The sequence below is a fragment of the Petromyzon marinus genome, chromosome 35 (genome assembly GCF_048934315.1).
Source record: "Petromyzon marinus isolate PM22_M1 ecotype Great Lakes invasive population chromosome 35, UKy_Petmar_22M1.pri1.0, whole genome shotgun sequence".
In the NCBI taxonomy this organism is placed as follows: Eukaryota; Metazoa; Chordata; class Hyperoartia; order Petromyzontiformes; family Petromyzontidae; genus Petromyzon; species Petromyzon marinus.
The window spans coordinates 3,296,564-3,321,669 of record NC_133701.1 but is presented as its reverse complement, the minus strand read 5'-3'; the positions used below and the strand labels follow the sequence as shown (position 1 = coordinate 3,321,669).

General features: G+C 50.3%; 2 protein-coding genes across 7 annotated transcripts; both read right to left on the bottom strand.

The window, feature by feature from the left end:
* Positions 1–481: 481 nt before the first annotated feature.
* Positions 482–8,239, bottom strand: CFAP144 (cilia and flagella associated protein 144). Of its 6 annotated transcripts, none has more exons than XM_076071827.1 (5): positions 7,802–8,239; positions 5,531–5,718; positions 2,841–2,989; positions 1,493–1,596; positions 482–1,000 (listed from the first exon to the last, which is right to left on the bottom strand). In XM_076071827.1, the coding sequence occupies exons 1-5, from the start codon at positions 7,994–7,996 to the stop codon at positions 887–889; spliced, it is 750 nt and encodes a 249-aa protein (XP_075927942.1). In that variant the 5' UTR covers positions 7,997–8,239; the 3' UTR covers positions 482–886. The 6 variants fall into 6 exon arrangements, with proteins under 6 accessions (XP_075927942.1, XP_075927944.1, XP_032821910.1 ...); XM_076071829.1 differs by having other exon boundaries at positions 2,841–2,897; positions 7,802–7,872; XM_032966019.2 differs by lacking the exon at positions 7,802–8,239 and adding an exon at positions 7,192–7,350 and having other exon boundaries at positions 2,841–2,897.
* A 5,731-nt stretch (positions 8,240–13,970) lies between these two features.
* On the bottom strand, positions 13,971–24,915 carry TMEM275 (transmembrane protein 275). Its single transcript, XM_032966017.2, has 2 exons — positions 24,779–24,915; positions 13,971–19,898 (listed from the first exon to the last, which is right to left on the bottom strand). The coding sequence occupies exon 2, from the start codon at positions 19,762–19,764 to the stop codon at positions 19,051–19,053; it is 714 nt and encodes a 237-aa protein (XP_032821908.1). The 5' UTR covers positions 19,765–19,898; positions 24,779–24,915; the 3' UTR covers positions 13,971–19,050.
* Positions 24,916–25,106: the final 191 nt, after the last annotated feature.

Sequence of the window (25,106 nt, the reverse complement as noted above, 5' to 3'; positions counted from 1 at the left end):
GTCTCTTTTTTATCAGGACATCCAAAAAAGGTAGCTTGCCATCTTTTTCGACTTCCATGGTAAATCTGATGGCTGGGTGTATGGAATTGATGTGGTCGAAGAATTGGTCTAGAGCAGGCCGGCCATGTGGCCAGATGACAAAAGTGTCATCCACGTACCTCTTCCATAAGGTTGGGCGCAGAGTGGCAGTCTGGATGGCGTCAGTCTCAAATTTCTCCATGAAAATGTTAGCTATAATCAGAGATAGGGGGGAGCCCATTGGGGTGCCCTCAGTTTGTTTGTAGAAAGTTCCATTCCAAGTGAAGTATGTATTGGTTAAACAGTGTCTCACCAGGGGGGTACCTCACTTGTAAGATACCAACGCAAAGTGTTAATCAATATCATTCTGTCAAGCACAACCAATCAAATCGCTCCATTACACATCGTCCCCACTGTCCAGGTCAGGTCGCACTCTCTCACAGAACTTGCAACTTCGTAAAGGTGATCGTTGCCGATGTTTAATCCATCGCTCATCCCCCTACAACATTTTGGGGGTTCTCGAGCTATGAACGCAGGGATGACCGACAGACACGTCAGCAAATCAGCAAAACAAGAGTTGGATTCCTGGTCATGTGTGATGAAATAACGCATTGACTGGGTCACTTTACGAATGAGGACCACTTTTCAGGCGATGGAGAAAGAGGCTGCGCCCTAGCTCAAAAATTTATTGGGGGGATGGGGGCGGATGGGTTGGGCGAGCACCTATCTTGCCTCTGAGTACACCAAGTACACACACCGCTGACACTGGTTGAGAGTAAGGGTGAGTGAGACTTGTTGCGCACGGATGAACATGGATGGACAATTCTCCCACGAGTGAACATGGAGCTGGTGGGTGGACGAGGCTCCGTCACTTGAGGTTCTGGGTCTGCTCCTTGAGTCGCCACGCCGCCTCCATGTAGGTCGTGATCTCTGAGCCCTGGCGGGGGAAGTTCAGCCTGCGGTCCGTGCGGTCCGTGTCGATCTGAGTGTGTGGAGGGGGGGAGGGGCACAGTGTGACTGCTGTACCCTGCTGCACACTGATGAACCATAATGCACACAAGTCTGATCATGCGGGCTGTGGAAGGTAGTGTAGATGGTGGTCGTGGTAAGACTGGATAAGGATGATCATGGTGGTGGTCTATTGTCAGTGTGGTCAGGCGAGTTGAGCAGGATGATACTGTTGACGAAGATTACGGTTGCATTAATTCTGGGAGGGTAGGTGGTGGTAGTCGTGTTGTGGTGTGGCTGGGTGGTGGTGGTGGTGGTAGCCAGGTAATCACTGGTAGACTATTTGGGTGGTAGCTATTGGATGATACTTGTGGTCGGGCGATTTATGGAGAAAAGCTCTATGGGTGGTGGTTGTGTTGTGGTGTGGTTGCATGATGGTTGCGGTGCGGCCGGCTGGTGGTTGCGGTTGCGCTCGCTGTGGTGTGGCCGTGACGGGTTCCCCCAGGGGGCGTGAGGGTTCGCGCACCAGGGGAGCGTTGTTCCACCCGACTTCTTGCGCCTCCGTCTGCGGGAAGGAGAACTTCTCCCGCGGCCCCTGCGCCGCCCGGCGAAACGCCGCGGTGAAGGCGGCTGGCAGAGGACGGCAAAAAGCGAGCGAGCTATGTAGTCCGTGAGGCCAATTTAGAAATCGGTACCAGCTAAGGTGGCACAACTTTCGGGGTTATTTGAGGGTTAATTATTTGTGAGTGAAGCACTTGATAAGCCACTCATTTCAAACAGTTATCGCACAATTCACCGTTATTTGTCACATAGAGGAATTGCAACCATTCTGCCATCTCAGGTGGTACTGATAAGTGAAATATCTAGTGCTGGCTCATTGACAAAAATCACATCAAACGATCCCCCGACTCACCAGGTGCATTGGGCGTTACCGTGTATGGTGTTAGAGTGCTGGTAAATGCGCCTGACATTTCACTGAATCAGATCCCTTCCCCACCAAACGACTCCCAAACATTTCATGAAATGTAAAATTTTACACTTAATAAAATCGCAACTCTCAACTCAATTGTGCGGTTTGTAAGCATATTCGACAATTCTTAAACCCAATTAAGATGAAAACAGGGGAAATTATGGGTCGCGTTTTTTTTATCAATCCCAAAGGTCGTACGTAGGTCATCGTCAAACAAGAGGTGTCTGACTCCCTCTCATCAGAATGAGCCCTGTCTCGACTCTTTACAACACTCGATATTTAAGTGAGTGCTGTGCCCGACTGACATTTGGAGAAGTTTCTTGTGCACATCAGTACATGGCCATGCTCGCTGTGGGGTGATTATCACACGATGCTACTACAGCTGTAAGCGATAAGGTGTGCAGACCGGCAGTGTCCTCGTATTGAACTCTCTTCCTTACCTCGTCGGCCATAAGCACCCAGCATCATCACCAAAATTACCACCACCACTCGCACCACTACCATAAAAACCAACGAAGATGCCCCGTATTGTCATTCGGAATATCGGGGCAAATGTTATTTGCGAGCATGTGTTCAGGGAGGCACAGGGTGCACGTGAGGGTGGTGTGACCGAAATCACGCCCGCCCGCCTTTGTCTTCCCAGTGCTGATATTTATACGGCACACCAAGTACGAATTGAAGACCAAGACTGGTTCAGATGTTATCCGTGGAATGGAAATAAAACTCAGGTAGTTGGGTTTTGTAGCGCAGAACGCGAACCGCTGCGCCACCACTGCCCACCGCCCCCAATAACCCCCCACCCTCTAACTGGAAACACAAAACAACGAACACGTGTGCGATATATATACAAGGATTCAATTCGATCCCCTCCTGTTCCACAATGGCCAACTGGACACGCACGTACCATCCTCGTAGCGCTGGCTGTTGCAGGGAGCATTAGGTTTGTCGGCGATGGTGTAAACTGCAACACACGAGGAAGAGGGCCACACGGACGGGTTACAGGCGCCAGGTCCTTCGGCTGGTTCCATGTAGAAGCAGCTCAGCTCGTTGGAACTGAAATGTAACGTGTGGATGGATGAGTGGCTGGGGTGGGGTGTGTGGTTTAGGACTTATCTTGTTGAGCCTGATCAGCAGATTGTCCTGTTGCCGATAATATGCGAAGGGCTTAATTTCTCACGGAGTACTTTTCTGCGCTGCCGGTAAACTTGAGTACAGGTGATATGTGATTTGCCTATTGAGCTAAGAAGCTATTTTTCAATGGCAACCCAAGCCACAGCTCTAGCAAGAGGTGTATATTATACGTGGTGTTCTGGGTGTTGAACAGAAATCTGAGTCACTGACCAGAGCAGACCAGCGTAGGGGGTGGGACAGTGTGTGGGTGTCAGTCGACCCGTGGCACCTGGGTCTGCCTCGTGACCTCCTGCCAGCGGGCGTTCGACACTTCACGTGGGCTCACTGTGCACATAGCCTGGCACAAGTGCTGTGGTGACGTCGTTCGACACTTCACGTGGGCTCAACGTGCACATAGCCTGGCACAAGCGCTGTGGTGACGTCACCGTCACTTAGTGGCGAATTTTGGTATTGATGGGTGTTCGGGAATGTGGCTTTTTGGATCATTTACACGATGCTTATTGACGGGTCTTGAGGCTCACAAAAGTGGTGTCTTTGCAAACCAACCGGCTACCATGAGAGATTCGTTCATGAGGCCATTCACATATACAAGCACATAGACAATTTCAACCGAGAAGATGGATTCTGGCTTAGTAGCCATTGGAAAGATGTTTTAAACCATTTCGGTTCTTAATTAATTGTATTTTACGATCACCTTCAGACCACAGATCTTTCGCTGGCATTGACTCTTAATACCTCTCACACCACGGTTAATGGTATGGTTTACAACATGGAGTATAACAGCGCCTCGTAGCTGTCTCTCTCCCCCTCCTCCGTTCCGACCATGGATGAACTCGTCCGTCTGAACGGGGCTCGTAGCTATCCGTGGTGCTAAAGTTGAGGGTAAGAATCCACCCATTTTTTCGCCATATAGCATTGTGATATATAACGACTTATTGTTGGTAGCTTAGCTGATTGGAGAATATATAGAGTTTATTGATAACATTGAGGTAGTTTATATTTTCGTTTTTATTGGTTTACTATATGGTATTCATTATATAGTGTAGTGTATACCCAGTTACTGTTAATAGCTCAGCTTATTGAAGAATATATTGAATACATTTATTATATGGATGTAATTTAGACTTAGGTTTTTTCACATCGGTTTACAATATGATAGTCGAGTGGTTGCAGCCCCTTTGGCGTCCATGTACTAGGTGCCTCTGTGGATGTGTAGGCTTTGACTTTAACATAGCTATTTCTATGACCAGTCACAAGCTAATCCCTCAGTTATTTCAATGCTAAATTCTCCTGTTTGATATATACTAGGTGCCTCTGTGGATGTGTAGGCTTTGACTTTAACATAGCCATTTCTGTGACCAGTCACAAGCTAATCACTCAGCTATTTCAATGCTAAATTCTCCTGTTTGATTTGTACTAGGTGCCTCTGTGGATGTGTAGGCTTTGACTTTAACATAGCTATTTCTATGACCAGTCACAAGCTAATCCCTCAGTTATTTCAATGCTAAATTCTCCTGTTTGATTTGTACTAGGTGCCTCTGTGGATGTGTAGGCTTTGACTTTAACATAGCCATTTCTGTGACCAGTCACAAGCTAATCACTCAGCTATTTCAATGCTAAATTCTCCTGTTTGATTTGTACTAAGTGCCTCTGTGGATGTGTAGGCTTTGACTTTAACATAGCTATTTCTGTGACCAGTCACAAGCTAATCACGCAGCTATTTCAATGCTAAATTATCCGAACCAAACATTAAACTAATTTTCAATGGTACAGTATATTTTTTCAAGTAGTGGTATTCCAAACTTTCGCAGCAGCTTAAATTCCCTTTTCACACCATCAATATGCAAACTCCCCCTCCCCCCCTCGCCTGTCTGCACATGTTCACCCCCTTTACACCGTTCATCATGCTAAGTCCGCCAATTAAATGCTAATTTTATACTAATTCCTTTGTCAAGGCGCTCTGTTTCTTCTCACACAGCTTAAAGGTCGCGGTCTGAGCTTGGCTGTGTTCGCTCCAGCGCTGTCCTCCAGACAGTCTCGTCCCTTCACATGATGAAGGCCACTTGTGTTGTGGCCGAAACGTCGTGAGAATTTAATTGTGTTATTTTATTTTATTAATTTATTATTTTATTCTCATTCTACGTGACTTTACCGAAAGAACCAAAGAAGAAAAAGTGGTGTCACTCGACGACGCCTCGTGGTGTCACTGTGGATGGTAAAACAGCGGATGTGACGTCACTGCCGTTTGGATAGTCCGACGGTTCGTATCCAGGCCTGATTTTCGAATTTCTGTTGTATTGTTTCAGATTAACCCCAACATCGAGATCGCACCTCTAGTGCGTGCGTGTTGTGTGTTGTGGGGTGCGCACCCATTAAGAGAGAGGGGCAGTGGGTGGGTCGGGGGGGGGGCAGTGGGTGGGTCGTGGGGGGGCACTCTTAATCATGTTTGGGTGGCAGCCTCACGCTTCCGGTAGGGGTTGATGCTGAACTCGGTGTAGAGGCGGAGATTTCGCTCCTCCTTGCGGATCGACTCGCACAGAATCGCGTTCTGGTGGACCTCGTTGGGGGGCTCCTTCTCCTTCGGGGGGGCCCCTTTGGCTGCAGACATTGTTCTGGCGCCGTGCCAACACACCGGCACCTCCTCTCGTTCTCTGCGTGGCCTCGGAGAGGGCGTGTTAGTGTACAGGGTGGTCCAGAGGTCTTGAGACCCCCCCCCCCCCATTTTATTCTCTAAAACTTACTATTTTTGTTAAAGAGAGGTTTATTTAAAGCAGAAATTAATGTGCAATGGAAAAACAATATTTCGGGGGTCAATAAATTGAGAGGTCACGAGACATCTGGACCACCCCGTAGAGGGGACAATGGTTTCCAAGGCGGGTGGCTCGGGGTCCGTAGTGGCCGTGTGCTTGGGGTGCCGAATCGGCGCCACTGAGATAATGGGTTTCAGACTTCTTAGTGCGAGTTTCGGTCACCTTTGATGACACCGGGTTCTCAAGTCGAGCAAGTTGATGGTCTCAGCCGGGTCACCCCAATAACTTAAATACAGAGAGTTTAACACGTAGGCTGTGGCGACCAATATTATCCATAATGTAAATGTTGTGGGTTTACTATCCAACACACCAGTGTGCTGTACTAGTAACGAATTGACATGTTTTGGTTACGTGACAAACCTTACTAATTGGCTGAGTCGGGTGGTGGCGGGTTTAACGACACATATTTACGCGATCTAACCTCCCAACACCTATATTACGGTTTAATGCAGAGACCCAAAGATTCCCGTAGAGTCCAATAGACTCACTTAAGAGATCCATATACACAGTACTGTACTCGCATAGAGACCCACTGATTTACAGAGGCCCATAGACCCACGTAGATGTATTTGTGATGAAACCCGTTCTCAAGTCGAGCGGAGTTGATGGTATCAACACGGTCACCAGTGACTCCATCAATCACACAAAACATTCATTGTGTTGACTCAATTTGACTCTTGACAACTAACATGCAGGTGATGGTTGTGATGGCTGTAATGATTATCATAAATACAACTCAGACGTACAGTTGATGCTGTTAACGATGATGATGGAACCTTGGATATATGATGATGATGTGATTGACATTCGGCGAACACTCTTCACGAGACACAGACAATGTGATGATAATTACGGTGCAACTTGTGTAGATGATCATTCATCTACGACTGATGGACCTACATCTTAGATAACTCAACATAATCACGAGCGCCATCGTGGAGAATGTAAGTAACAAGCGGACGTCTCCTTCACATAAACGTCTCTCTGCATACTAAATACAAGGTTTTTTTTTCACCCATTCCACCAACCTTCTGGGAGTTCATTATTTCATCAGCATTGAGTCAAATCAAGAAAACTCTAGATCGGTTTCGATATACAGCGTCTCATCAACGGAGTTAGGCTTGGCTCTGCTGATGAGACACTGGACGTCGAAACCAGTCCAGCGTTTGCTTTTCTTAAAACAATGCCGCTGAAATTCTACATCTTGGATAGATGACATGAAACCATAGAACGCCGTTGGTGACGGTGGAGGTGGTGATGATGATGATCATAAGTACATATTAAGACGTACAGTTGATGCTGTTCACGATTAACCTTGGGATAGATGACGACGACGACGACGGAGGTGGTGGTACCACTTGGAGTGATGATGGGAAGAACGTGGACACGCGATAATGCCAACGAGTGCCCGTACCTATCCCACGTGTACCTATCCCACCCGTACCTATCCCACCCGTGCCTATCCCACCCGTGCCTATCCCACCCGTACCTATCCCAGCCGTGCCTATCCCACCCGTGCCTATCCCACCCGTGCCTATCCCACGTGTACCTATCCCACCCGTACCTATGCCACCCGTGCCTATCCCACCCGTACCTATCCCACCCGTGCCTATCCCACCCGTGCCTATCCCACCCGTACCTATCCCACCCGTGCCTATCCCACCCGTACCTATCCCACCCGTACCTATCCCACGTGTACCTATCCCACCCGTACCTATCCCACGTGTGCCTATCCCACCCGTACCTATCCCACCCGTACCTATCCCACCCGTACCTATCCCACCCGTGCCTATCCCACCCGTGCCTATCCCACCCGTACCTATCCCACCCGTGCCTATCCCACCCGTACCTATCCCACCCGTGCCTATCCCACCCGTCCCTATCCCACCCGTACCTATCCCACCCGTGCCTATCCCGCCCGTACCGATGCGATGCTCGACTCTCTCTGCACTCCGCGTCCCTGCTGCCACTGTTTGTTTTCGCCGTTGTCACGGCAACCCCCTCCTCCCCCACCCACCCACACCAGGGACCACCCCCCACCAACCCCCCACCACCACCGCTTCAGCAAACTAGGGCTGAACGATTCGGGGAAAATATAAAATTGCGATTTTTCTGACATTGCGATTGCGATTTGATTTGCGATTAAAATGTTTTAAGTCACGCTTCAGTTCAATATTCACTGTGTAATAGATTTAAATCACGTGATGAAGCATTACCACGTGATACCATCAACATATGAACTGCTCTATGTATTCTAATGCAAGGATGAAAACTTAAAAGATATTAATTGCTTCCAACATGTATTTATTGAAATGTTTTAATTGAAATAGAAAAATCAAACATAGAACAATTGTTACTATATTCTTAGTTCTTTCGGTAAAGTCACGTTGAAGGGAAACAACAAAATCATAAAATATATAAAACAATAAAAATTCTCACGACCGTTTGTGTTCTGAAGACGACCGTTTGTGTTATGGTCGAAACGTCGTGAGAATTTTTTTATTGTTTTATATATTTTATTATTTTGTTGTTTCCCTTCAACGTGACTTTACCGAAAGAACTAAGAATATGAATTACTGTAGTCACGAAAGTTTTAAATCAACAATTGTTACGTTAAATAAAGTTATAATAATAAATAAAACTATTCCAACAAGAAAGCAATATGACTTTTCAAATCGCAAAAAAATCGCAGCCTTTGCGATTTGCTAATCGCATCATTTCAAATTGCGATTAATCGATTTGAAATCGATTAATCGTTCGGCCCTACCGAGTAAACCCCCTCTGTGCGCTCTATGCTAGAGTGATGTCGACCCCCGTCGGAGAGAGAGCTGGGGTGGTTGGGTGCGCGCAGCCTGGAGACAAAACGCGTGGAGTCATTCACGACGCGCGCGTGGCCTCTAAGGGGGCAACAAGGGGGCGGCAGTTTGTGACCGGTGGGCTCCTCCCGGCTATTGCAGCACCGCGCGACTTGAAGCACCGCGCGACTTGCAGCACCACGCGACTTGAAGCACCGCGAGACTTGAAGCACCGCGCGACTTGCGTGCACGGTTCAGGTTTCCATCGCTCTAGAGCAGCGTTCTTCACTCATTTTCAGAGGTGGAGGTGGGGGGGGGAGCACTTTCGCCGATAAGACATCATCAGTGTGAGGACCGCCACACCATTTGAAACCATGGTTGGGTTTGACAGCAGCAGCACCATGATGATGATGGGTGTTGTTTTCACACGTTGTGTATTGTCGGGGCCTCCATGTCAGGCGCCGCATTAAAGGCCACCAGGGGCCGCTCGTGGCCTGCGGACCTTGCGATGAAGAACACTGCTCTATGCGGAGGATGCCTTCCAAAACAAGGGGCGCAAAAAGCGAGCCCGCATAAAGCGAACCCGCATAAAGCGAGCGAAACCTTTGTAATGCGCACATCCGTGTCGAGACCACCAACTCAAAAGGGGCAAAATTGTGGCCGCATTATTTTAGGCAGCAGCAGGCCAGTGAGACAACTGCGATACTGTTTTCACCCTTGTTAGGAACCATCAGTACAGTATAGCCATCATTGCCTTTGTCGCCTTATACCACGGAGAGGAAAATCCCTCTGTCATCGCTGTGACAAACTCGCCACAGGAGAGAAGAGTGCGCCTATGCTGCACACAAATGAGGTGTTTGTGAGTTAATTTCATACCCGCCGAGGAAGAATCAATCTTCAGCCCTCATTTCTGACCCCCCACCCCCTCTTCCAATTCCTCACTCGACACCTTCCTTCTATCACGCTTCCATGACTGCCTGCCAATCCAAAGTCTTCTCTTCCCAACCAAATCACTCAGAATGCGCCCGATCTCGGAAGCGGAGCTCATTTGAGCCTCGCTGGGTCCTGGGATGGGCGCACAGTTGTACGTTACGCGCTTGGCACTGGCTCTGGCACCAGCCTGGGCACCACGGTGGCGAGATGTTAACTCCCTCGCCTGGTATGCAGGAGAGCGTGGGTTCGACCCCGACCCTGACACGCCTGTAACTTTGCGCGTGTTTCTCTCCCCGTGCTCGCGGGGGTTCTTCTCCGGGTCCTCCGGGGTTTTTTTTCACTCCACATTTTCAAACATGCGTTTAGAGTAACATTCGTCAGCTATACACGTCCACATGATTCGCCACTTCGGTGAGCTATCATTTGTGATAGCCAGGTCGCTTCTGAAAAAAACAACTACATAGCTCAGTGGGTCCTACTTGCTCAAATTTAAAATAGTAATACTGTGGTCTTAAATGGGAGCCCCAAGTCCAATTTCTCTCCTCTCTTCGAAGCCTGGCACCTGGGCCCCCTTCGGCCTGTGGGCACCGGTGCAGTTGCACTGCCTGCGTACTCGATCGCCGTGTACAGATGGTCGGAAACCTGCGGCTCTTTAAGAACTGCTTGGCGACGTTATTTATTAAGGACCGTCTCGTATTTAACGTGCAATTGACGGCTCTTGAAATATTGAGTTTGCTCCTGAATTCGACAAAAAAGGGCTCTTGTTATTTTGATGTCCGACCCCTGGCCTATATCAATGGTAAGAATACTGCTTGGGAATACCAAGTGTTGTGCAGGCTCTGGCTGTTGCAGCCACGAGGAGATGATGGTAGCTCAGCAACAGGGATCAAAGCGATAGTGATTGTACCGCCGAGTGCTGACTGTCTCTTCCTCGTCAACGCCAGTCTTTAAACATCGATGGTGACCCAAGACAAGAGGATTAAAATTTACTTCTTGAGGAAATGCTGGTGGCTTTTCGCACACCGCAGTACAGAGGCTGTGTGCTTTTGCTTTTACACCTTTCTGTTGTATATGAAATATAAATACTACAAGCTGAGGGCAGGGCCGAGGCAAGAGGAGTGAGGGCTGCATTTGTGTTAAAATCTGACGTTTAGCCCTTGAAGAAGGTCGTCGGGGTTATGGCAACAGCGCATTGAACACGGTGGCCTGAGTCATCCCCGTCACACCAACCCAACCTGAACAGCGTGGTAAAGTATGGTGAAATATACAGTGTCTCCATGATCGACCAGCAGTGGATTGACGAAGCGTTGGACATGTATACTGTACTGCAGTACATGGGTTACTTTAGTTCGCCCTCTTTGTACTTCCCAACCCTGCCGGATCTCTCCCCTTTTACCCCGGGCACTCGGCAACTGACCCCGTGAATGTGAAGTCATTGATTCCTCCACCCATGTTGACAACTCGGTCGACCAGGCTGTTTCGTCTCATCCATACTGTGTTCAACCATCACAACAACACACTCACCCACTCGCCCACCACACTGCAGTCACAACAACACACCCAGCCACTCGCCCACCACACTGCAGGTCACACAACAACACACTCAGCCACTCGTCCACTTACGACACTGCAGGTCACAACAACACACTCAGTCACTCTCCCATTCACCACCACCACCTTTGCGGGTCACAATAACAAAGACCCCTCGTATAGCTCCAACAGACTTTCGTGGGCGAGAGCTGTTAGCGAGTCGCACCTATGAAGGCCGGCACGGCATACGAGGGGATGATGATGATGATGATGGTGGTGTCCAGCACCGTCACTGACGTTGACCGTGAGCGGAAATCGAACTCGGGTCGCCGGGTTCGCAACGTCAACGCTACACCACCGCTCCCCACAACAACACGGCAACTCACCACGCCTCACGTCCCATTTATCTCTTAGTCTTTTTTCCCCCTTGCACTGCTCAACTTGGGAATTCCCTCCCATCGTCTCTCCTTTTGCCAAGTTCAGTAATAACATATCTCAACAACGGCGTGAACTCTTCATCTATTACTACGCTCACGGTGCTGCTAGTAGCTGGCCGCTAGGCGATTAAGCCCTTTGGGTACTGTGCTCAGCAACCGTGATATTAAAGACACTTCAAGTGAGAGCCTCGCTAAACCCGCTATATATTTTTTTATGAGATTATGAATCTCTGACCAAAACAATTATTCTCGCTTTCTTATTGAGAAGAAGCGAGTCGATAATTAGATCTATCTATTGATATATACTGAACGGATCGCTTAACAAGCGAGGAGCATCATCCAAAAAACCCAATTCGGAACTTCAAAGGATTGGATGTTGGAGTGCGTTCAGATATCTACCGTAATCTCCGGATTATTAGGCGCTCCAGAAAGTAAAACGCATCCACGAACTTGTGCCCTGTGCCAATAAAGTTACGCAAATCTAGAGACAAAAGACAATCGCACACCTACAGGATTATGATGATGGTGGTGGCCAGCACCGTCACTGACGTTGGCCGTGAGCGGGAATCGAACTCGGGTCGCCGGGTTCGTAACATCGCGCACTAATCGCTACAACATTTTCATCGATGGGGGCGGAGAGTGCGTCTCATACGGGGAGAATACCGTTCGTTTGCGACCTGTCGTCCCAATGGAGCCAGATTTCCACAGAATTTATATGGCATCTGTTGTTTTTTTTCTCAGTTATCCTCCTAATTGTGCTATTGGTGTCAAGCTATCATAAGCAGTCAAGGACTGGAAGCATCACTGCCTTCAATTATAATCGATGCCTTAATGCACGACTCAAGGCCAACTTATGTGTGTACCAACATTCCAGATTATGCCTTAGATTAAGATTACCGTGAGATAATACAAATGTAACTTCTCAATCCATGAGCCTAGATATTTAAATGTATTGACCCTATAAAATTGGATGCCGTTGTTCAGCTTAATGGACACTTCATCATGAATAGACCGATTGAAAACCACGTATACTGTACTGGTTCTTTTTTAGCATTTATGATCGATTTTTGACGATTAAACCGATCCTCAATTACAAAAAAAACTAATTCTGAAGGCGTGCCCTCCACTCGGAGAGTCACAGCATCATCTCGGATAGTCACAACATCATCTCGGACAGTCACAACATCATCTCGGAGAGTCACAGCATCATCTCGGACAGTCACAACATCATCTCGGATAGTCACAACATCATCTCGGAGAGTCACAACATCATCTCGGAGAGTCACAGCATCATCTCGGAGAGTCACAGCATCATCTCGGAGAGTCACAACATCATCTCGGAGAGTCACAACATCATCTCGGAGAGTCACAACATCATCTCGGACAGTCACAACATCATCTCGGACAGTCACAACATCATCTCGGAGAGTCACAACATCATCTCGGACAGTCATAGCATCACCTCGGACAGTCACAACATCATCTCGGACAGTCATAGCATCATCTCGGACAGTGAAAAACAGGGGTGCCTCGGTGGCGAGATGTTAGTTACCTCACCTGGCGTACAAGAGGTCGTGGGCTCGATCCCGACCCTGAAACCTGTATATTTAGAGTTTGCATGTTCTCCCCGTGGTCGCGTGAAATTTGCACTTGATAAGCCACTTCGTTGTGCTACCATTTGTGGTCAAGTCGCTTCTGAAAAACAGCTCTATAGCTCAGTGGGCCTTACCTGGTAAAATAAAAAAAAATAGTTTAGTTATTAGTATCATTCCCTTAGCTCTCTGCACTGGCTCGCCAACCACCACGCAATAGCAGATTGTTGCTAATCGTGCTGCCAAACAAAAGACGATTCACGGACTGCTGGTACCCAGATTAGAATCCCCGGCTATCAGAGCCGTGCTGGCTCAGTGCCCTTACTCCTGGAGCCACTGGACGATGTAAGTCTATGGTCAAAGATGCAGCCCGACTTGCTCACGCCACTGCTGGCAAAAGGACCTCCACTAGAAGCGGCTCGAGAGAGCCACTTTATGGAGGGTATTTTGGCCTTCTCTAACACGCTCACTTTTCCCCACCACGTGCGTCTGGAGTAACCGCGGTGTACCCATTCATACTGCTAGGCGGACAGAGGTCGAGGCAATTAAAACAAAACTTACACTGTTGAATCGAACCGGCGACCTCTGGATTGCCAGTCCAGTGTCCTGTACCTATTACACCATGGACAGCATCCCCATGAGTCAATGGGTTTCCATGTAGGTCTATGGCTCTTCACATGTATATCCTAGCGAGTATGTGGGTCCTTACGTTTATTGCCGAGAGGCTAACATCTGGATTCGAACCTATGCGCTTAGTGGTGCCTGGTCGTGGTCGTTGACGTCGTGGTCATCAGCCGTTCACGCGATTGCTTTGTCAATACTTTAATGTGTTCACCCAACGATAATTAAGAAACGTAACACGTTTGGACCACACGTATAAACCGTAACACTTTTTTTTTACAAATACTTGTAGGTAGTGTTTCAACAATAATTAACAAATCTGAAAACGACTTTATCTGCTTTTAAAAGGGCAGCGGCGATGTATGGAAATATAGCGCAGTTGAGTTTGCCACAACTCCAGTCCTCGCGGCCCACACAGGTCCGTCTTTCCATCCTCCATTCAAGTAAAATTAATTCGTTACACGCTGCACGCGTCCGATGATTGCTCAACGCGTTCCACGTGGCTTGGTTCATAGACTCAGCGTTGGTGTACGGTGCTTTTTCAGGAATATTTTGCTGTTTTATCCTGGATTTTCTGTTTGCACAGTCACATAGTCACTTTACGATGTTTTCTTGTTCATGTTTTAGTTTTTTTTGTTGCGGTTGCACCCGATTCAAGAGCCGAATGGCTCACAGGGCTATACCAAATAAATGAAACTTAAAACTGAAATTAAAAGCGCCCTCTCCACTCGCGCGGGGCTCACACGCGCACACACGTGCACACTGCACATGATCTCTCTCTATTTGGATCCGCTTTCTCTGCGCCACGTTTGTTTTAACAGCTGACTATGTATGTTAACGGAGGTGAATTGCTCAACTTGGGAACTAATCATATGCCAATTTAAACACTGGTCATGAGAAAACATCTTAAAATATTCATTCTCATCAGGCCCTATTGTGTTAAGAGCAGTCTTCAACTCTTACCAACTCTATCTCTCTGGCCTCTTTATAGAAATGTGCTATGAAGGCCCATTGCCTGCAACGTCGCTTATTACACGCTTTTTATTAACTCACTCTGTTGTACCCTCAAATCTTGTAACTCAATTTTTACCCACTTCTCAATGTGGTATCGACTGCAAACTTGGTATACTTATGTCATACTGATGACAATACTATATTCTACCATTTAAAATTAAAAATATATTTTGAAACATTTTTTATATGTTATATTTCAGATTGGGTCTAATTGTCCACGCTCAACTGACGTTGGCTGTAAATCACCACGAACCCCTTACGTTATGGCAAGCTTCGGGGCCACTTCCTGGAGTCGTATAATTCTTCCATTACTAGTACGGTACATTTAAATAAAGCGTGTTTTTAAAAAAAAAGTTTTTTTTTTTAATATTACTTATTTATGTATATTTATTTCAAGACAGTGTTATTCACGAATGTGTTGAGGTTTTTTTTTGTTCATTAAAATGGTGTTGCGGCTGATCGCGAGGACTGGACTTTCGGGGAGGGGAACCCTGCAGTACAGAACAAAAAGTTTCACTTCACACGAGCGCATGGCAGCTACTCAGCACAGTACTAGACACGGAGACACGCGCAGCTGACACGACACCACACACCTTGACGCACGCGCAAGTGGACTCGCACGTGCCACAGCAGGCAGGCCACGGGCAGCAACGATGTCGCACAATGACCCCTACAAAAATATTCACCGTCGTCGTTATCATCATCGTTACCCTACAGTGTTTCGTATGGTATGGGTGAGTTGTTCTCTCGTTTTATCTTGTCCCACACTCTTTACACAAAACGCTACGTGATGATGTGGCCGCTTCGGTCCTGTTGAGCGCGAATAATCCGAAAAACGCGGAGGCGCTGTGTCTCTCTGAGGCCGAGTTCACGCCACGGGTTGGAGTTGTTTCACCAGGGTGAGAACTCACGAGAGACCAGGATAAGAGACTCATTTGCCAGAGTATCCTGGGTTACCAAAATTACAAAAGCAAACAAATTAAGGTACAGTAATGAAGCAAATAGAAATCGGAGTGAAATCAGGAGTCGGTGGAGGGCTTTGTACTAAACACGCAGCTGCTTGTTGAAAGCACACGGGAAGTAATTCCTGGAATTAGGCTTCCACATTTCTGGGATAGCTCGACCGGTAAACGTCAGACCGGCCCACTTAACTACAAACTCCGCCCACTACACGGGTAGCCACACCCACTACACAGATAACCCCGCCCATTGACCTATAGCCCCACCTACTCACCTACTGGCCCCGCTCACGACGCGTGCAGCCCCTCCTCTCTTTTCAAGTAGCCCCGCCCACTACTGAGGTAGCCCCGCCCATTAGTTATGGTACTCCGCCCTTTGCCCACACCACGAGTCGAGCCCTGGGGCCAGAACGTTTTAAAACGGAGACAAAATTCACAATTTTCACAACAACAAAAACGCTTCGAGGGGGCTAGCCTGTATGCAACCGAGAATGTGCCGGCCGAACCAGACCGTTTGGTAGCCTTGCATTCAAATTTAACTGGACACACATTCAGGTTGAGAGACCTGTTTGGAACAAGTGGTGAGGAACAGCGGGGGGGGGGGGGGGGTGTTCTGTACTGGGTATGGCCGGCGGTGCGGTATAAGTGATGGTGCATGGAACGGAGGTTTCCCGTGTCTCAAGAACAAGATCCATAGTTCGGAACAGAGTTGTTATTTTCCTACCAGGTCCGGTGTGTGAACCGACGGCCTCAGTGTAAACACAGTTCAAGTGATGTCCGGGGCCACGCGTGGCTATGGCTTTTGGCTTTAACAACCTCCCTCCCCTCTGGTAGAAGATCCAGAGTTGGGTGTTGGCGGATCACGCAGAGACGGACGTAAAGTTTGCAATGTCTTTTCTTCTTCTTCTGGAGGCAGAACATCAAGCACGTCGTTTGAGCGATGCCCTCTCGCATGGCAGTGTTCCCCGTACACCGCACCATTGGTCAAATGTACGAGCGCAGGGCCCTCCTTGATGAGCGGTCTTGAGACTCGCCGTGGCTCCCGTGTAGCCATTGACGCCGCCCTCGCCGCAAGTTTTGCGCAACAGCTCTGTAACGTCACTTGAAGAAAATACACGCCGTTCGCAAATCGGAGGGTCGATGCACTACGTACCACTTCGTGGGAAAGTCCGCGGTGGTTGTTCACCAACCCGCATTGACCATCGTGGTGAAGTATGATAGAACAAGGAACAATGCAACGCAACAGACACGGCGCGTGATGAGGCCTTCACCCATCATTGGATTGACAAAGTTCCGTCAATTATCATGATCATAGTCGCAAGGTTTCAACAGCGGGACGCTGCCAAAGTGAGTTGATCTATTCACGATTAGCGTTTTTTTTAAATATAAGACAGATCGCACATTATAAATAAATAAATACTGAAATCGCTCAAGCATATCAAAGCAAGACCCTCGTTAAAAAGAGCCGCGTGAGCCCCAGGGAGGCTTCTGCGGCTACATAATCGACCGTTGACACTAACACCTCTCAACACGAAAGCGGCTGGGTTCAGAACGAGAGCGCGAAGGCTATGAGCCCGGATCGGCGGGGGGAGTCCGCGTTGCCTGATTTCCACGACCACTGAGAGCCGGGTTCTGCTTGTCCAGGAACGAGCCAGTCCTGGCCCTGATGCACGTACGTATGGTATGTTGAACATCTCTCGCACCGTACGTAGCCAAAAGTGCTAATCGGAGGTGCAAGACGCAGCACCAGGGACCCTGGCCCGCGTGCCCACGCTTCGCTAAGCAGGCAGCCTGGGGCCCGCCTCAGCCTCGGAAGAATTCCGTGCGTGAGCTCGGTTGGAGCACCGCGCCGGCACCCCCACCGCTGGCCGTGGAAACGTGGCGCAAGGGACTAGCGGACGAGTACACGACGCGTTGATGGAGCTGGGGGGGGGGGCGAGGCGTCCATGGGGGAGACGCATGGAGGTAGAAGAGCCAATTGAGGGCACCAGCTCCTCCATCGCGTGAGCTGCTGCTGCTGCTCATGCTCACACCTCACGTGATCTCGACACATTCGTACTGCGTGGCCTTAAAAAGGCTAAATATATGAGGCGACGTGCCGGGCAGCAGCCCTTCCTCGTAGCACACAGAAGGGAGAGGAGAGATTCACCAGATCTGGACGAACGCAGCTGGCACACCTTGGAGTCAACGGCGCCGATGAAAACATCAGCGTCGTCAGAGTATTCATGGTTTTCCTTTCTGGAAGGTTGATGTCACTTATTGATGATTATATTGATGACAGAAGTGATTATTAAGTATATTCTTAAACAACATTTCATAATATTGATTAATCATTATTTATGAAGATTCCAATGTATATAAAATTATTTATGATTGGCGGTGGTGGCGATAATAATGACGATTTGTTTTCGATAAATCGCCCTTTACGCGCTTTACACGCGACAAGTAACTTTACATTACATATCATCTCAAAACATTTTAAAGGACACCCCCAATGGTAGCTGTCCCTGTGTGGCACATGGTGACTCGGCAACTGGCCTGCAACGGGCATTAGTCTGCTCATCGGGGACTCTGATTGATTTCTGTAATTGCACAAGAGTAATTTGCGGGTGATTTTTTGCTGCCAAATTCGGACTCATTTCGAATTACGGTCTCGGGATCTCAAACGTCAACTGTGAGGCAGATGGCGCGAAGTATTTTGTGGTTCGTACCAACGCAGCATTAACCAGATCGGCAGCCAGGCTCGAACAACAAACCTCTGTGACCATCGTCGAAGGCGCCTGCCAATGAGCTGTGTCACCGCCAGTGCAGGTGATAATGACGATTAGTAATATGCATAATTGATGATGGTATTGTTGATGATGGTGATGATGATGATGACGAATAGCTACGGCGATGAGGTCACGTCGGTACGCTCAGTCACGAGCACAGGGCAGCGCTCAGTCGAGCCGCGAGTTCCTAACTCCTAGATTCTGGCCTGGAACATTGGGAGGTCACGGGTTGGATTCTGGCCTACGGACTCGCCTCGTAATCACCACTGCAGTCCTTCTATGACTCGCAAACGATTCGGCGCGCCGTTCCGTCATCAGCACGGGGGGCAACCGTGCTGGCTGGGTACACGAATCGGGCTGCTCTCGCAAGACTATCGCATTCCTCCCTTGGCCTAGCGACCCGACACGGATGGACAGCACGAAACTTTTCCACTGCGAGATCGCACCAGCGAGACACTCGCTCCGCTTAAACGGCTTCCACCTTGGAAGCCTTTGCTAGGTCTTCCGGGATGGTACGACCGCTACTGGATGAGGCTAACGTTCTGATTCTGCTGCTGCTGTTGCTGCCCGCATTCGAGGTTCGGCCACAACTGCTCCCCGAGAGGGATGTGCACGGACTCCCCGGTGCTCCGGTAGTGCACGCCAGCCGCCGAGCCGCCGACCGGGCTGGCTCTGCTCGGCACGGTGAACACCCCGCACGCCCCTACGACCTGCTTCTGCTGCCCCACTCCTCCCATCGACGCCGCGTCCCCATCCCCCGCGTGCACCGGGCTGGACGGCTTGGACGAGACCGGCGAGGCGGTGGGGCTAAGCTGGAAGGCCGTGGTGTCCTGGATCGTGTGCTCGCTCGTCTCCAGCTCGAAGGCGCCGGCCACCCCGGACGCGGCCGAGGCGGACGCGGCGCCGGCCCGCGGGAACCCGCCGCCTCCCCGCGCTCCCCCGCCGGCCTTCGACGCCGCTTTCTTGCGCCGCGCGGCTCCCGGCGCGGAGAAACCCCCCGGCCTCCTGCTGCACACGCAGCACGCGCCGAAGAAGAGGAGCGCGAGGGCGAGGAGCACGGGCCCGATGATGATGGGCGGGTTGCTGCCCGGCGCGAACGAGCCGAAGGCGAACACGCCGACCAACGTGATGTTGATGCCGGCCAGCATGACGCAGAGGCCGCACGCGCAGCACAGCGCCGGTGAGGGCATTCCGTGGCCGCGGGAGCGCCGAGACTTCTCCTTGCCCGGCGGCATGGCCCGCTGTCTCGCCCTTTGCACGGCAAGCCTTGGCTTCGCCCTGCCCTCTACCCGGGACACTGGGTCACCCGGACCTGCCCTTCACTCGGGGCAGCCGGGCAGCTCAGTCTGCATGGCTCCTCGGAGTGAACCTGCGAAATGCATGACAGGGAAATGGTCGTGAACGGGTAAAGGCCTCGCAGCTCCGCGCAGGAATTCATTATTGAACGGTCACGCGATTTGCACCAAGAGGAACAATACCAGCAAGTTAGGAGAATCATTGGCCGAAACGTCGCCTATTATATGTTTGTCCTTTTAAGGCGACACAGTGTTATTGAAACACATGCTGAGTGTTGTTTTGTTACTTGTGCTTGTGCACCGCTGCCAACAGCAGCAGCAGCAATCGCATCAGCATCACCAAATCATTTGTTCTCGAAGAACGCGCGACTCGGGCCAATGGAGCCACATGGTTGGCTGCTCCGACTCTGAGCTCCGGTGCAGTTGCACCGCCTGCACACTCGACAGCTGCGCCCCCTCACTGCCGAGCGCTGAGACTGCGAGATGAGGCTGGGAGGCCAATTAACGCGGTGACGACTGAATCCTTTGAGAAAGCGGCACTCGCTAATTGATTAATTATTCCTTAATTGCCTCCAGGTGAGAGTGTATCTGGCCGATCCCCCGCCCCTCCAGCACCCCTACCGCCCCACCCCTCACCTGCCCCTCTCATCGCAAGATCAAAGCGGTGGATATTTAGGAGCGGGATATTTCAAAGACTTTAGGCGCCCGTCACGTCCCCTCTATGACAGCAGCAATCTCCTGTGCATAATCCTCCACGTGCCAGTCACTCGGTGGGGGGTGGGGGGGGATATTAATACACAGACCCGCGTCAATCCACTGCTGCATGGAGGCCTCACTCACACAGTGTCGGTCGTCATGGGGGTTATCTTTCCATACTTCACACTCGTAAAGGGTTGGGGTGGAGGAAAGTATCCAGGACCTGTTCAAATATAACTCACCACTGATGTTAGCCACGGCCGGGGAATCGACCTCAGGTCGCCGTGTTTTCTCTTAGAATCGATGTTAGTCGATGAGTCGATGCATCGTTATAGCCCTACTCAACGGATGCGTGTCCTGTGATCGGGGATTTAGAGGTGTGGAATGTTTCTTTTGTTGATGCTGTTGCTTCTGCTGATTATTATTACATACCTCTTTACTGGCTCATAATAAAGGTTTTTGGGTTAGATCGCGTAAGTATAAATGCGTCGTAACCCTCTACCCTCTGACACAGCCAATTGGTAAGGGGGTTTGTCACGTAAACAAACACCTAATTAGTTACTACTTCAGCCCACCGGTGTGTTGGAGAGTCAATCCACACCATTTACAATTTGAGTACGACACATTTATACTTACGCGATCTAACCCAAACACCTTTATTATAAATAATATTGGTCGCGAAAGCCTCTGTGTCTTTACTGGATTTCCACCCTCGATGATATTGATGATGCTGCTGTTTCTGCTGCGGATGAAAATGGTGCTCATCGTGTTGCTGCTGATGCTGATGGTGGAGCTGATGATGATGCTGATGGTGGAGCTGATGATGATGATGATGCTGATGGTGGAGCTGATGATGATGATTATGCTAATGGTGGCGCTGATGATGATGATGCTGATGGTGGAGCTGATGATGATGATGATGCTGATGGTGGAGCTGATGATGATGATTATGCTGATGTTGGAGCTGATGATGCTGATGGTGGAGCTGATGATGATGATGCTGATGGTGGAGCTGATGATGATGACGAAGACCGACCGCGTGCTTGCTGGAGGAACCAGCGTCACGTGACGTTCGGTTGCACGGGTTGATGTCAAGAGCGCTGGGCGGAACGAGAGGAGAAGGAGGGGGGGTCATTTCCCCCTCCCCTTCCCTTTCGCCCCGCCCCCCTCTTAGCCCCAACCCCCCCGTCCCCCATTCATAGCCCCCCCCCACACTCACGTGTCCGCGACGTAATCGCTCTCGCACCGCGAGTTTCACGCATGCCCGTGTCATTATTATTATTGTTGTTAATGGGGCTGCCGCCTTCCCAGTCTCCTCCGAACTGAGCAGCAACAGCAAGAGGCGCGGATGTCGTGGTGGTGGGGGGGGGGGGCTGGCGGGTGGGGGTAGAGGGGGGTTAGGGGCGGTGGGAGTAGTCACCTCCCCCCCCCCCCCCAGCGATTTGCTCTGGCGGCTTAATTGCCTAATTAATTAACAACTCGAGGATGCGTGCAGTCTGTGGCGGTTGCGTTGGGGTGGCGGAGCTCTGCCTCCAGGGAGAAGGGCAAGGGAAATTTTTACTTAGAACCCCCCCAAAAAAACAATTCACACTATTTCGCCCCACCAATTAGCGAATTCCGACGGCTGTGGTCTTACAACGCGGCGTCTGCAACTTCATTGACGCTGCTCACAGTTCGCGTGTGTGTACGCGCACATACAGATACAGATTCCCCCCCTTGTCGCCTGAAACACACTGTGGAGGGGCAAGTGTTGTCAGCCAGCACCTGACGAAGGCCGGCACGGCGCACGAGAGGCTCGGGTGGCCAACACCACGCCCGGCCGCTTTTGTCTCCCGAATGTTGGATGCTTATACATCGCACCAGGTACTCCTTTTAAACGTGAGTCGACCTATAGGTGAGGCCCAGGACCGGTTGAAATATTCGCCGCTAAATTTTGGTCGTGAGCGGGAATCGACCGCGTGTCTCCTGGGTAGCAGCGCAGTGCACTAACCACTGCCTCACCGCTCAGTTTAACTCTCAAATACACTGGTGGGCTCAAGTAGTAACAATTTGGCGTTTTGTTTACGTGACAAATCCCTTACTAATTGGTTGTGTCGGTGGTGGAGGGTTACGACACATACTTACGCGATCTAACCCAAAACCCTTTATTATGCCTTACTGCTCCCCACACACGCTGACATACACGTGCGCGTTCTGATGCTGTACGCACGCGCGTGTGTGTGTGTGAACACCCTCGTGTTGATCACAGGGACTGTTCGACCATACCTCACCACGCTGGTCAGCGCGGATTGGTGACTGGGGGAGGGTTGAGACCCATGAACCACATTTAAGGTCACTTCGCCACTGATGTGAGCCGCGACCGCGAATCCAACTCGGGTGTCGCCGCTTGGTTTGGCCATGTCTTTTTTTGTTGTAGTACGGAGTTAGAATGGTGGCTTTAATTTAAGTTGTCTTGTGGTTGTTGTTGTAGTTTGACTTGCATCCCACTGAGATTTTTGCACAGAGCGTTGGTGTACGGTGCTTTTTGTGGAAGATTTTTGCTGTTTTTTCCTGGATTTTTCTATTTGCGCATAGTCACTTTAAGATGTTTTCTTGTTCATGTTTTTTTTTGGTTTGTTGCGGTTGCACCCGATTCAAGATCCGAATGGCTCACAGGGCTATACTAAATAAATGCAACTTAAAAAACTGAAAAGCCTGTTAACCATATCTGTATTTAATCTCCAGAGCTGAAGAAGGCTGAGACGGTGAACTTAGTGACCCTCTGGAACCTGGAAGAATGACGTTGTGGGCACGAGGGTGGGGGCTCTGGTGAGATGATGGGCGGAGTGGGGGTCACGCATCAAGGGGAGGAGAGAGAGGTGGGGGGGGGGCGAGGTCAGGACTCTGCTAATTGACGCAATCTGAGTGCCTTCATTTACAACGCGGACACGATGCGCAGTGAATATATGTTTGATTGGGTTATACACTGCACTACGAGCTTCACATAGAAAGGCGAATACCCCCCGTATAGCTTTTAACAGACTGGGCAAGTGCACGGATATATGAGGCCTTGACAGGGCACACCAGGTAATAGGCGGCCAGCACCACGCCCGGACCGCCTGTCTCTCCCCAGTGCTGATGTTTACACACCGCACCAGATACTCATATGAGGCTGAGTCGACCTAGGGGAAGCCCGGCACCGGTTCAGATAATCGTCATTGATGTTGGCTGTGAGCGGGAATCGAATTCGAGTCGCCGGGTATGTAGCGCAGTGCGCTATCCTCCACACTATCGCTAAGCACGCATGCTATGTTAACAACAACCGCCGTTCGCCACGAAGTGTCGGTGACGTCATAACGATGATTGTGCCAGGCTAGGTGCACCTTCATGCTATGTGAAGTATCGAAGGCTCGCCGGCAGGAGGTCACGGGACAGACCCAGGTTCCGTGGGTTGACCGAGTTGATTGGCATGCTATATCGCACAAGTACGCACTACCACGCTGCACTATACACAACATTCAACAAAGACAATGATCCCCCGTATAGCCTTCAACAGACTGTTGGGGCAAGTGCTGTCACACACACACACTCAACTACATTCGACACACGCTCACGCGTGTGCACACCTGCATGGCGATTGCGTCGTCCAGGTGATCTGAAGCTGCTACACACCTGTGTGTGTGCGCCTAGGCACAGCATATGTCTGCTCACAGTACACCTATGTATGCACACAACACAACACTCCTTGGGGTCCACACAGTACACCGCTCCTATGGGTTCACAGAGTACACAACAGAAGGCTCACATCTGTGTGCACACGTTCGCATGTGGCGCGCGCGCGCGTGTGTGCGTGTGATCATAAATGCATGAGCTGATGCGACGACTGATGCACACACGGACACATACACACACGGACACACACACACACATACACTGACAAAGATTCCCCGTGTGGCCCAAGCGGTTTTCGCGAGCACCTATTAAGGCCGAAACGTCGCAGGCATAAGCGCTATCGCATCACGCGCGACCGCCTTTGTCTCCCGAGCAGCGATGTATGCAACCGCGTAACTCAAGACCGAGTCGACACACGGGGAAGGCAAAGAACCGACTGGGACATCACTCGCCGCCGATGTTGGCGGTGTCCGGGAATTGAACTCGGGTCGCCGGGTTCATAGCGCAGTGAGCTCAGCACTGCGACACCGCTAATGACGACACGCACGCACACGGCGCGCGCATTATCGCCATCACCATCGTCGTGAACACGCGCGCGTGTACTCACCTGCCGGTGTGCGCCCTTGTTGTGCTGCCTCGTGGATGGGTCGGAGAGGGCCGCTTCTCTCCTCTCTCTGCCTTCTCCACCGCCGTCTCCTCGACCCTCCTCAAAAGGCGGCAACCGCCGGCGGGAATCGGGACCGCGGTGCGTGCGCGTTGCGCGCGCGCACCGCGCACGAGCGCGCTTCGCGGTGGTTGCGGCGGTGGTGGTGCTGGTTGTTGTTGTTGTTGCTGTTGCGTGCCGCTGGTTGTTATGATGTAAGAGACGCAAGGCGAAGCGCCCGGGAATGGGGCTGTGCGTCGCAGTTGCCGCCGGTCACCATTGACAAACGCTT

Excerpts from the sequence above, each read along its gene's own strand:
- CFAP144 (XM_076071827.1), bottom strand. The coding sequence starts at position 7,996 with ATGTCAGAAAAATCGCAATTTTATATTTTCCCCGAATCGTTCAGCCCT. Across the intron at positions 5,719-7,801 it reads GAGAGTCGAGCATCGCATCG|AGAACGAGAGGAGGTGCCGG; the intron begins GTACGGGCGGGA and ends GAGGCCACGCAG. Across the intron at positions 1,597-2,840 it reads CAGCCAGCGCTACGAGGATG|CCGCCTTCACCGCGGCGTTT; the intron begins GTACGTGCGTGT and ends GTCCTCTGCCAG.
- TMEM275 (XM_032966017.2), bottom strand. The coding sequence starts at position 19,764 with ATGCCGCCGGGCAAGGAGAAGTCTCGGCGCTCCCGCGGCCACGGAATG.